The 12122-nt window shown below is 31.6% G+C and overlaps 1 protein-coding gene across 1 annotated transcript; it reads left to right on the plus strand.

Annotated features, from left to right (window-relative positions):
* The first annotated feature begins 9588 nt into the window (after nucleotides 1-9588).
* On the plus strand, nucleotides 9589-11885 carry LOC141686619 (LOB domain-containing protein 25-like). Its single transcript, XM_074491649.1, has 2 exons — nucleotides 9589-9814; nucleotides 11045-11885. The coding sequence occupies exon 2, from the start codon at nucleotides 11077-11079 to the stop codon at nucleotides 11656-11658; it is 582 nt and encodes a 193-aa protein (XP_074347750.1). The 5' UTR covers nucleotides 9589-9814; nucleotides 11045-11076; the 3' UTR covers nucleotides 11659-11885.
* Nucleotides 11886-12122: the final 237 nt, after the last annotated feature.

The following is a 12122-nucleotide window of genomic DNA, read 5'->3' on the forward strand; positions in this document are numbered from 1 at the left end:
ATCTTTTGACGTACCAAGTTATGTGATATATAAATTATATTATTATGTGCTATTGAGTTATGTATCTACTGGGTCAAGATTCTTATGTTTTAATGTTGTAATTATGCGTGGGTTATCGTTTGGGTAGATTATAAAGCTTTGACGCGCAGTTCGTCAGATAATTATCACATGGACGATTAAAGTGTTATCTTTTAATTATAGATATGGGTCGTTCAAGAAGATCAAGACCAGGCAGTGGGATCCAGATTAAAGTTAAACAATAATGCATATCATGCTTCTAGCAATCGCAGGAGCAACCTATTAGTGAATTGACGAAATTGAAAAGACAGTAATGTCAAGAGATGTTAGACAAAATGATTGTGTTACTACGAGTGTGACTAACTGCTAAATACCAAAGACAAGTTTCTCTATACTATTTTAATTCCAGAATAGTTCAATGTTTTACATATCAAACTTCTTAATTATGATTACGCAAGTTTTCCTGCACTATTCTAATTTCAGAATAGTCAAACATTTTACATATTAAACTGCTTAGATCTTTTATGCAAGTTTTTCTTAAACTATTCTAATTCCAGAATAGTTAAATATTTTATATATCAAAATGATTGATTCTGTTTATGCAAGTATTTCTTCTCTATTTTGATTTCAGTAGATAAATATTTTACATATCGCTGAATTAAATGCTTGTTAGACAAGTACTCTTCTTCTATTTTATGTTCATAATAATTACGTGCTTTTACTTATCCAAATACTGGATTTATAAATGTTTTATACTTTGAGAAAAATAATTTTTATTGTGAGTATTCCTGCCAAAATAAATGGGGGAATAAAATTTATAAGGGTGTCGATTATTATGTCCCCTTTCAATAAAAGGTTTTAAGATTGAATGGTTGTGTAAGAGGCTGTGGCGGCGGTCCAGCGTGAGCTATGTATTATACTTGATAATAATACCTTGCTAGGCCAATGTGTGCCTTAGGTGCCCCTTTGTTTAGTTGTCTATGCTTCGGCATCCCGGTGTTGCTCCGCGGCTAATCACCGGCGGCAATACACCGTCGTTCGAGGATTCTAATCTAAATTATTGTTTTTAAATTATTTTGATAATCATATAATAAATGATTTATCAAGTATTTATGTTTTGGATAAAATGTGGAATATAGTTATGATTCAGCTTTTGACTGATGTTGATATTTAATTTGCTGTTAGCATCAAAAGTGGTATTGATATATAGGATTGACGTTAACTTCAATAATCCAGTATTGGTATGTTGTGGACATCTAAGATTATTATTGATATCTAATTTGATGTTGACATCGTATTAATATCAAGAGTGCGGTTTTGAATAAATTTATGATACAGTTTTTAATTGTTGTTTCATATTGAGTTGGTTGTGATATGCCTGTTAGTATTCATCACAAAGTGATTTGGAAAAGATAATACTTTTTCGTCAACTGATTTCAAATATGGATAGTTGACCAGATACTTGTTGAGATTTAAAATATGGTAAAAGCCTATGTTACTCAAATTCTAAAGAGTTTTAATGAAAAAATATTACAAATTATCAAAATCACTTAAAGTTTATTAAAATGAAGTTTTTGATTTTATTTAAGAAGCTTGCCAATGTTTTGAGGCTTTGTAATTATGCTTTTAATATACTTGTTGAGCATTTCTTTCGCTCATACTTGCCTGTTTTTAAATTTAACCTTCCAGTGAGGATTAACTTACGTTGTTTAGTCGCGTAAGTCGAGAAATGCAAAGGAAGAAGTTTTTGGAAGGTGATTGGTCCAGGTTTTGTGGAACTAGAGTAAGTTTTATTATGTAAAGTTATTTATATATTATAGTTGTGTTATCATATAATTGGGCGTAGTATAAATCTTTTCGAAGTTATACTAGCGGGTTAAGTTTTGAGTTCTAAGGTTGTTAAAAATAGTTTAAAAATAAAGGAAAAATTTATTTATGGAATTTGGATATCTTGTTTTAGAACTGTAACCTGAAAAGATATTGGTATAGTTTGGGGTCGCAGCTGTTATAATTCAATTGTTGAGAACTGTTTGCTATTAAATAAGTTTTATTTTATTGAGGTTTTATTGTGACGACCAAATCCTCTGACCCTGGATTTGGAGGTTTGGCAGGTTGGTATCAGAGCTGGGGTTATAGTAAACTAGAAACAAGAGTGTATATGAGTGTGTACAGTTATGTAAGGACGCCAGAGCTCGTATAGAGTACCAACGAGTAAGTTAAGATAAGGCGTGCTCGTTTGAAATAGTTGTGCTGAGCTGGATGGAACTCCTGGAAGCTGCAAACATCTATTATGGAATCTTCCGAGGCTATTATGAGTCGACGATGGCGTAGAATATCGATAACATTAGGACGTGGAGAAGAAGAGTTTGGAAGCGGATGACGAATCATCATAAGAATTCAGAAATAAGATAAGTATAAAGACCTTGGCAATACCTTCTCTTTCTATAAATTGTTGTGACATCTCTCGAAAAGAGTTATATGTTAAAAGATTTATTTCTCCTTTTGAAAAGAAAAAAAAATGTTATTTTGGCTGTTATGTTTAGTCTTGTTTATATGTTAAATGTGCCGGAGACTATTATGAAGCATATTATCATGCTTTGATAGCTCTGTCAAGTTGTGATATTTGAACTTTCACTTTTTTTATATGGTGGATAGTTTTATTGGTGATGTGACACCACTTGCTCATTTTGTGCCAGAATTTTGTTTTCTTGATTTCATTTTCTTCAGAAATAGTGACTTTGAAATCTTTTCAGTTTTAATCCAAGAATTGCATTAACAAGTCATTTATTAGAAATCCTTGGTTATTCGTTTAATTTTGAATTCCTTTCCGATTCTTTTTATTCTGACTGAGACGAACAACCCTATTTATAAGGGACGCCATAACTCTCTGTCTGTGTGATAGAAGTCAGATGGGACGCGCACCATCCCTGGTGTGTTGTGCATTAGAAAAAGGCTAATTATCATTACTTGTAAATATCTTAACTAAGACACACAACATAAGTTCTCTTGATAATATTGATCTCTCGGTGATTTTTATATTTCAAATGAGGTTATTTCAATACTAATAATCCCATGTTCTCAAATTCTGTGATACTTGTTATGATATAAATTTCTTTTCTTTTCAGATTCCATGATTTTATTATCTAAAATATTTAAAGGTATGCCAATCAAGTTGGGAAGGTAAGATTTTGATGGGATTACCACGAGTCCAGTGGATTGCGATGCGATTAAAATATCAGTGTCGAATAATAAAGTCAACTTTTTTCTTTCTCCACTATTTCTCTCTCTTTTTCTCTCTATACCTCCCTTTCTTTTTCACAATCTTTTTCTCCTGCTCTTGGTACCAAAGAAGGTCATTCTGTTGAAAGTTGGTCAAAAGGTATGTGGATGGAACAATAGTGCGGAGTGAAGCTCCCGTGATAATTATGTCAAACAAGGAATGCAAAAAAATTAATTTGGGATTTTGGAAAGTGATAAAGTTGGAAAGAAGATCCTTAGTGCGTTCTTCTGCTGATTCGGAGGACGGAATCCTTATAAGGGAGTAGATTGTGATATCCCGGATTTTAAAAATTATTATTATTATTATTATTTGATTGATTTTATGTGATTGTTTCAAATTAAAGGGAATAAAATTATGGATATTTTATTCCTGAGGATGAGATTATGTCTTTTTATGGTTTAATGTATTAATTGTTACGTGTTGTATCGATCTCTATCGTTATTGTGAAAGCATTTTATTTCTTTTACTATTTTCAAAAATTAAATTTAAAAGTCAGTCGTTTTATCGACATCGATAAATTGAGTTCATTTTACAGGTTGGGGATCGAGTGGATAATTTTATCCGGTTTAAAAAGTATATTTGGTTTTATCCGGGTTCTCCCCCGTATCGGGTGAATTGTGAAAATATTCAAAATAATATTTTTGTCTATTTAATTACGTGTTAAATGAATTATTAAGTGTTTATTATTATTATTTAAATTATTGACGGCCGTGATTTATCATGCAGTAGATTCGTATGTGGTCCCGTAAGGACCAGAGTATTTTTCAGATACTCGTTACGTGTTAAAAATGCATTTGCATGAAATTATACACAATTTGGACGCGTTTCAAAGTGCGTCTATTATGTGTTACCTTTTTTATCTTGTTCTGCGTGCATCTGCATATTTTATATGTGTTTTCGGGGTTTGTTATTAATTTAGAAAATATTTCGTTATCCAAAAGATTATCGGACCGAGCCTCTACCGGGACGTCAAAACCCACAAAATTTGTATTTTCCGTTTTTCTAAAATTGTGGGACTTTTAGATTTTTTATATTTTCGCATTTTGGTAATATTCGTAATTTTTTGGAATTTTGACATAATTTTTTTATTTATTCGATTAAATATTATTCCCCATTAAGTATTAATTTTGGGATACTTAATTTTTTTCAGTGATATATTTAGGCCCTAAATAAATTTAGGGGTATTTTTCTGAAATTACAATTAGATTTTAATTATTATTATTTTTCATAAAAAATCAGAAAATATCCCAAAAAATCTGAAAAATTATTTGTAGTGTTCTTGATTCGTTCTTGAAGATCAAAACTGTTTTGTAAAAAGTTTTATTGGTCCAAATTGAACGCACTAGTAAATGATTTAAATCTCTCAATCTGTTCTATCCATTTCAACCATCAAAACAATCAAAAGATTGATATTTTTTTATCGTAGGGAACCTGCAGCCGCTACCCTTCGGGTGTGCACTGGGTAAACCCCACGGGCTCACGCAATAGCCTGTAAACCACGTGAACCAAGGTAAACCGCATTTAAGCGACATGCTCTGGCTCAGGAGGTATAATCATAAATTCTCATCACGTGAGATTCGAACCTGTGACCAAGAGGATAGTAATCCCCTCTTTAACCAACTGAGCCAACCCTTGCGGGCAAGATTGGTAAGTTTCTATTTGATTTTTTACGGTTTATGTATGAAATTGGGATTTTTGTATCCGATGATTTTTGATTAATTTCCTTGATTTTATAAGTTTCATGAGATGTCATGGAGTCAATTCATGTAATTATTGGTGTTAATCGATTACTAGATAGGGTATTTCGAGTTTATTATATAAAAATTTAGTTTCTTTTTCAATTTCTGAGATTATGAAGAATTGTTTGTAAATTTTGAATATATAAGTAAGTTCCCAGGATTAATAGCATCATTTTGAGATATTAAACGATGTGTTTGCTTGAGAAGTGATCGATTTTGACTGATCGCCGAAAAATCACGCTGGTGGCCAGATTCTTGTTTAAATCTCGTCGGAATCGATGATTCGATCATCGTCTTTTGTTGTGGTTGATTCCTCTGTGAAGCTAGGTATGTGTTCAATAAATTGAGCTTCAAAAACTGATCGAACCATGCCTATTTGAGCCTTAAAATAACCTTGTCGGAGGTTCGGTCGTCCGCCGGGTTCTTCGAAATTTTCGGCGGATCCTAACTGTTCTTCATGACCCGGTCCTGACCCATTTTGTAACCCGTTTTTGATATATTTTCCCCAATCCCAATTCCATAAACATGTTTCTGGAAATTATTTTCAGAATATAAATCAAAAATTCATTTTATATTTCAAAATAATTTGGTTAATTATTTTTTAATTAATTAATTGAATATTTTAATTCCAGAAAATTACATTATTTATTATTTTTGAAAATTCAAATTTGACTTGATTATTTATAATATATTTTGATTAATTATTTATGATTTAATTAATTAATTGATTCACTTAATCAATTAATTTTATTCAATAAATAGTTCAATAAAATATAATTATTTATATTAATCCAAATAATATTTTAAAGTTTATTTTTAGCTTTTTAAAAATATATAAAGATATTGAATAATCAATTAATATTATTATTAACTGAAATATTCTTATTTTATTCATAATAAATAGACCGTTTGTCCGTTTAAAATGAAACGAACGTGTGTAAACTCAAAAAAATATTCTTCTTCCATTAAAAATACTTTTGAGATATTGAATCTTTTGTATCAAAATGTCGCTCATTTTGTAAACATTTTTGAGTCGCGTATTTATAGAAATGTCATATTTCGACTCAATTTCAGTTTTAAACTCACCGAGTCGAATCTTTTAACGTACCAAGTTATGTGATACGTAAATTATCTGATTACGTGCTATGTGAGTTATGCATCTACGTGGGTCTAAATTCTTGTGTTTAATTATTTTAAATATGTGTGGGTAGATGATACAGTTTTGACGCGCAGTTCGTAGGATAAATATTGCGTAGACGATTAAAGTGTTATCTTTTAATTATAAATATGTGTCGTTCAAGACGATCAAGACCAGAAAGTGGGATCCAAATTAAAGTTAAACAATAATGCATATCAGGCTTCTAGAAATCGCAGGAGCGGCCTATCAGTGAATTGTCGAAATAGAAAAGACAGCGAGGTCATGAGATGTAAGACATAATGATTGTGTTACTGCGAGTGTGACTAACTGCTAAAAATCAAAGACAAGTTTCTTTATACTATTCTAATTCCAAAATAGTTCAATGTTTTACATATCATACTGCTTAATTACGATTATGCAAGTTTTCCTACACTATTCTAAATTCAGAATAATTAAACATTTTATATATTAAACTGTTTAGCTCTTTTTATGCAAGTTTTTCTTACACTATTCTAAATCCATAATACTTAAATGTATTATATATCAAAATGATTGATTCTGATTATGCAAGTATTTCTTCTATATTCTCAGTTCAGAATAGATAAATGTTTTACATATCACAGAATTAAATGCTTATTAGGAAAGTACTCTACTACTATTTTATGTTCAAAATAGTTAAGTGTTTTTCTTATCCAAATACTATATTTATAAATGTATTATACTTTGAAAAAAATAATTTTTATTTTGAGTATTTCTGCCAAAGTGAATGAGGGAATAAAATTTATAAGGGTGTCGATTATTATGACCCCTTTCAACAAAATGTTTTAAGATTGGATGGTTGCGTAAGAGGCCGTGGCGGCGGTCCAGTGTGAGCTATGTATTATACTTGATTATAATACCTTGCTAGGCCAATGTGTGCCTTAGTTGCCCCTTTGTTTAGTTGGCTATGCTTCGGCATATCGGTGTTCCTCCGCGGCTGATCACCGGCGGCAACACACCGATGTTCGAGGATTCCAATCTAAATTGTTGTTTCTAAATTTTTTTGTTAATCATATAATAAATAATTTATCAAATGTTTCTGTTTTGGATAAAATGTGGAATACAGTTATGATTCAGTTTTCGACTGATTTTGATATTTAATTTGATGTTAGTATCAAAAGTGGTATTGATATATAGGATTGATATTGACTTCAATACTTCAGTACTGGTATGTTGTGAGCATCTAAGATTATAATTGATATCTGATTTGATGTTGACATCAAAATGGGTATTAATATCAAGAGTGCGATTTTGAATAAATTTATAATTCAATTTATAATTAATGTTTTATATTGATTTGGTTCTGATATGTAGGGCTAAGTTTTCGGTAATTCGGGAACCGAAACAAACTATTATTCGGTTATCGAATACCGAGTAATGGGAAATTATAAATGATTAGTGAACTGAAATTATTTCGGTTATTTAGCCAACCAAATTAAATATTTTGGTTAAAACTGAAACCCGAATTAAAAAATCGAATTACAAAAATTAAATTTTAAGATGAGAAGTTAGCTAATTTTTATTAAACATTTAATGATATGCTTACCCATCCTAAGGGCAATTACATTTTGACAAATATATTTTTCAAAATATGCAGAAAAAAAAAGAGATGAAAATATCACCACTAACTATAAGTATCAAGTAAATCCAAAGCAAAATATTTTACCAAAAAATGTGTGTTGCAGCGCTTCAGCCTTCATGGCCTTCTGACCCTGCCATATAAATAATATGATAATGTGTGCATTGTGCAAGAGTGCAAGTGCAACAAAGCAGCACATACAACAAAGCAGCACATGCAAGTCTGCATATTTGAATTGAATCAAACAAGCCAACAAGTCCTATAAGTTATAACAATATAAATAAAAAAAATTACCATTAGAAATTATAAAAATAATTTTGCCCAAGTTAATTGGATCTTGCAACACTGCAACTAACAACAAGTCTTTAAAATTAACAAAATATTATTCATATATATAATATATTAAATATATTTCGGTAATTTCGATAATTCGGTTATTTCGGTAAAAAACCGAAATCCCCGAAATACCGAATAATACAAAATATCATAACAGAATTAAAAACCTAATTACTTCAGTTCGGTAACCGAACCGAATTATTTCGGTAATTTCGGTTCGGTATTCGGTTAACCGAACCGAATGCTCACCCCTAGTGATATGCATGTTAGTATACAGTGCAAAGTGAATTGAAAAAGATAATCCTTTTTCGTCAACTGATTTCCAATATGGATAGTTGACCAGATTCTTGTTGAGATTTTAAATATGGTTAAAGCCTCTGTTACTCAATTCCTAAAGAGTTTTAATGAAAAAGTGTTGCAAATTATCAAAATCACTTTAAGTTTATTAAAGTGAAGTTTTTGGTTTTATTTTTAATTATGCTTTTAATATACTTGCTGAGCATTTTTTTCACGCATATTTACCTGTTTTTAAATTTAACCTTCCTGTGAGGATTAAATTGTGTTGTTTAGTCACATAATTCAAGAAAGCTAAAGAAAGAATATTTTAGAAGGTGATTGGTACATGGTTTAGGGAACTAAAGTAAGTTTTATTATATAAATTTGTTTATATATTATAGTTGTATTATTATATAATTGGAAGCGTAAAAAACCCCGATCATCGTAGGAATCATAGTATCATTATATGGCTTCCGCTATTTGTGACGTTATTCGGTTAAGTTGGTTACTTGTAGATTTGAGTGTTAAGATTACACTTCATGCACCGTTATATTGTGAAAATAATTCTGCAGTTTTAACACTCGTAATTCTATTTTTTATGAGCGCGAATATATTTAGATTGATTGTCATGTTCGGCCGGAGATCCGATTTGCTCTGAGGATCGAGAGCTTGAACTTCTTTCCTCTCTTGCCGGTCGAAGGGATGCTAATGGCTCCATATCTACTTCTTTATCATTTGCAGCAGAGTACTATAGCATTACCTTATCTCGGTTCATATCATGAGTTTGAGGAAGATATTGTAGTATATATTATCAAATATATATTGTATTATGGGTATTTTAATAATTTAGCTAAAGCTTTATTATATAAACAATTAAACAGTGAGACTTATATTTTTATTATTACTTTCACAGTTCACTATATAAAGCCCTCTGTACTTTTATCAATTCTAATTTTGTTTTCTGAGTAATTTTCTCACAATTAAAATATTTTTGAATAAAAATTACATGTTTTTTTGAATGAGCGAAGCTGGCCTAAATACAACCAGAATTTCCGCTTAAACTTATTACAGTTGTACGTTCTTTGCCATTATAGTCAAAGACATCATCTCTTATGTGTACCGCTCATTTATTATTAAGTCCTTTGTATTTGTGCTTCATTCCCTTGCTGTTCACTAAATGCCTTGAATTGCTTCACCTTTTTCTACTATACATTAAATGGTTAGTTTCTTTTTCTGCTCTCCCTCAATAAAATTAGGGTTTCTGTAATCATTTCACAACTCTATCTTACTATCAGACCTTGTAAGTGTAATAATTAATTAAGTAAACAAGAACAAAGCTTACAGGCACTGAAAGATGAGTCTACAGAGCTTGCCAGCTAAAAGTATACTATAATATTATCTTTGAAAAGGTAACATGATCTCTTCTACTCTATTTCCTTGCTTAACTAATTTAATTATTGATTAAAGTAGCCTAGATCCATATGGATCATAATTATGTGTGTCTGAAAGTATTTGTATATGCGTGTGAATTAGTTTGCATTAAATCTACTTTGTTAATGTTGTTTGCTTAGAAAAGGTAAAATATCTAGGGATGTGAATTAGTTTCAGAGTTCTATCTAGGGTTTGACTATAAATGTTTGAATATCAGAAATCAGAATCTGCTTTTGTTTTTGCTGTTTACGTGTTAGGTTATACTTGCAGAGAAAACACCATTATTGATCATCCCAGTGCTACAGGTCCCATAGACTCATTCACTTTCATATATCAGAATGTATGACCATCACTACTACTTTAATTACCATCACTGACTCATAAACTCAAGCCAGATCTTTTTAATCTGAACAGCAGTACATACACACACCTTACCTATTATATGGAAAGTACAACTGCTAAAGCATGGATGTGAAAAAAATGGCAGGAGTTGTTTATTTGAAACAAATTGAAAGTGTTTATATAATCTAAGTTACTTGTGTACCAGAAGTTATCATTGAAAATAGATTTTAAGGGTGTGCTTGTTTTATCTGACAAGTACGTAGCCAGAACAATAATTTTACCAGCTTTAACTTGTTAAAATAATAAATCATGAGAATATTAGGGTGTATGTGAGACCTCACCTCCGCCACCATGAGACCATGTTAATTAATCAGCCTTAGTAAGATCTTTTTATATTCTAACAAAGATGAGTGAATTAGAATTAAAATTATTTTTTTTCTTTTCAGGAGTAGATGTTAAAATAGTATAAGAGCGATGCTAGTGCTCCGACACAGATAGCTAATGGTATATTATGAAAGTTAAAAAGTGATTTTGTGATGTAAAAATAGAAACAATTATCCGATGCATAATTCTGAATATGCTATATTTCAACCACTTAATTAGCACACTTACTTTAATTATTGATTTCTCTTCATTTTGTCACTTATATTATATGTGTATGCCGCAAGAGGTGTGTTTTATAACTGATATGTTATATATTATAGAAATATCACATCTTTTAGCATTAAATTGGACATGTTCTAATGTTAAAACGGATCGATAGATAATTTTCAAAGTGAATTTTAAACAATATTATAGTAGATGTTTTGAGTGGGAAGAATGAATCTAACTTGGCTTTTTGGTTGACATCCTGATAATGATTGAAGCGCGGGCAGTTGAATTAAACTGCAATTGATCAATGGCTGCTTCATCTGTGACATATAACACGCCATGCGCTGCTTGCAAGTTCTTGAGAAGAAAATGCGTTCCAGTTTGCATATTTGCCCCTTATTTCCCACCTGAAGAACCACAAAAATTCGCAAATGTGCACAAAATATTCGGTGCAAGCAACGTAACGAAGCTCCTTAACGAGCTCCTCCCTCATCAAAGAGAAGACGCGGTGAATTCCCTGGCCTATGAAGCAGAGGCACGAGTCAGAGATCCAGTTTATGGTTGCGTTGGTGCCATTTCATTTCTGCAAATGCAAGTTGAGAGGCTACAGGAGGAGCTGGATGCGGCTAATGCTGATTTGATTCGATATGCTAGCGGCCGTTACCCCCATCAACAGAATGTCTCTGGAGCCTCATTGCCAGCCACAATAAATGCGGTGCCAATTCAAGGCAGTACTAGTCATTATAGTAGTCGAGCACCGCGACAAATGAGGCCAAATGAGTCGATGATTAGAGGAGGAATGACTTACTATCCATCACCAGCTTCTAATTTTTTGCTTCCATGGAATGATGATAATGCTTCTGGCCGAGGAGGAGATGGAGGAATTTGACCCCAGCGTTACGAATACGGAGACCATGACCCACTTAGGGTTTGAGAGTCTTGCATATATTGTTGTTCATATAAGTTTGAGATATATGTGTGTAAATTTTTATTGAGTGGTGAAGGGTCTCGGCCTGGCTCTTCTGTTAAAGCTCATCACTTGAGGTTGAGACCTTAAATTAAGGCATTGCTTCTCTCCTATCTGGCTATCTATACACTTGTTATATTCACTGTTGACAGTGTGTGCACTGTGCAAAAAGGACCGGGCGGGACTGGGGGAGTAACTAGAATGTGTATGTGATTACCAGATTATGTACATGGTTTTGGAAGGGGGAGGTAAGATTTTAATAGAAGTTTTATATAAGCATTAATCTAAATGTAATTATTAAATTTCCAACTTGTAGATTTTATCATGCATAACTCTGTAAAACAGATTTAAAAACTGAGGTTATCTTTGTACCTAATCAATTCCAA

This window comes from Apium graveolens, chromosome 9 (assembly GCF_009905375.1).
Source record: "Apium graveolens cultivar Ventura chromosome 9, ASM990537v1, whole genome shotgun sequence".
Classification (NCBI taxonomy): domain Eukaryota; kingdom Viridiplantae; phylum Streptophyta; class Magnoliopsida; order Apiales; family Apiaceae; genus Apium; species Apium graveolens.

Bases quoted from the DNA above. Each gene is read 5' to 3' on its own strand.
- LOC141686619 (XM_074491649.1), top strand. From the start codon at position 11,077: ATGGCTGCTTCATCTGTGACATATAACACGCCATGCGCTGCTTGCAAG.